The following is a 357-nucleotide window of genomic DNA, read 5'->3' on the forward strand; positions in this document are numbered from 1 at the left end:
TGCCCCAATCGGGCTTGCTGCTGTCCATGGGTCCGATGCCCCCCCACCCTCTGCCCCTGCTCAGGTGGAGGAGCTGCGCCTGGCCTACGGCAGCCGGGGCTCCTACCATGCCAACGGGGTCCACACCTCTGAGCCCATGCTGGACAGCCGGCGCCGGAGCTCTGCTGTGGAGGTGACATTCGCTGCCGAGCTGGAGCGCTCCAAGCCCGAAGCATCTCCCACCTTCCTGCCCCACTCCAAAAGCTCGTCTGCCTTCCCCTTGCTCTATGCCGAGCTGGAGTTGGAGCGAGCATGGGAGCCCATCGACCTCTTCAGCGCCAGGAACCCCTTGACCTCCTTTCGGCCCCACCACCAGTT

The 357-nt window shown here is 65.8% G+C and overlaps 1 protein-coding gene across 1 annotated transcript in view; it reads left to right on the forward strand.

Annotated features, from left to right (window-relative positions):
- Positions 1-349, forward strand: part of FRMD7 (FERM domain containing 7) — a gene marked incomplete at its 3' end in the record, with an annotated part of 10,276 nt that extends 9,927 nt beyond the window's left edge. The window contains exon 12 of the mRNA XM_010167197.2: positions 65-349. Coding sequence (XP_010165499.2) covers positions 65-349 — 285 coding nt within the window. The remainder of the gene's footprint in view (positions 1-64) is intronic.
- Between the last annotated feature and the right edge of the window lie 8 nt (positions 350-357).

Source organism: Antrostomus carolinensis, unplaced genomic scaffold (genome assembly GCF_000700745.2).
Source record: "Antrostomus carolinensis isolate BGI_N321 unplaced genomic scaffold, ASM70074v2 scaffold17874, whole genome shotgun sequence".
NCBI lineage: Eukaryota > Metazoa > Chordata > Aves > Caprimulgiformes > Caprimulgidae > Antrostomus > Antrostomus carolinensis.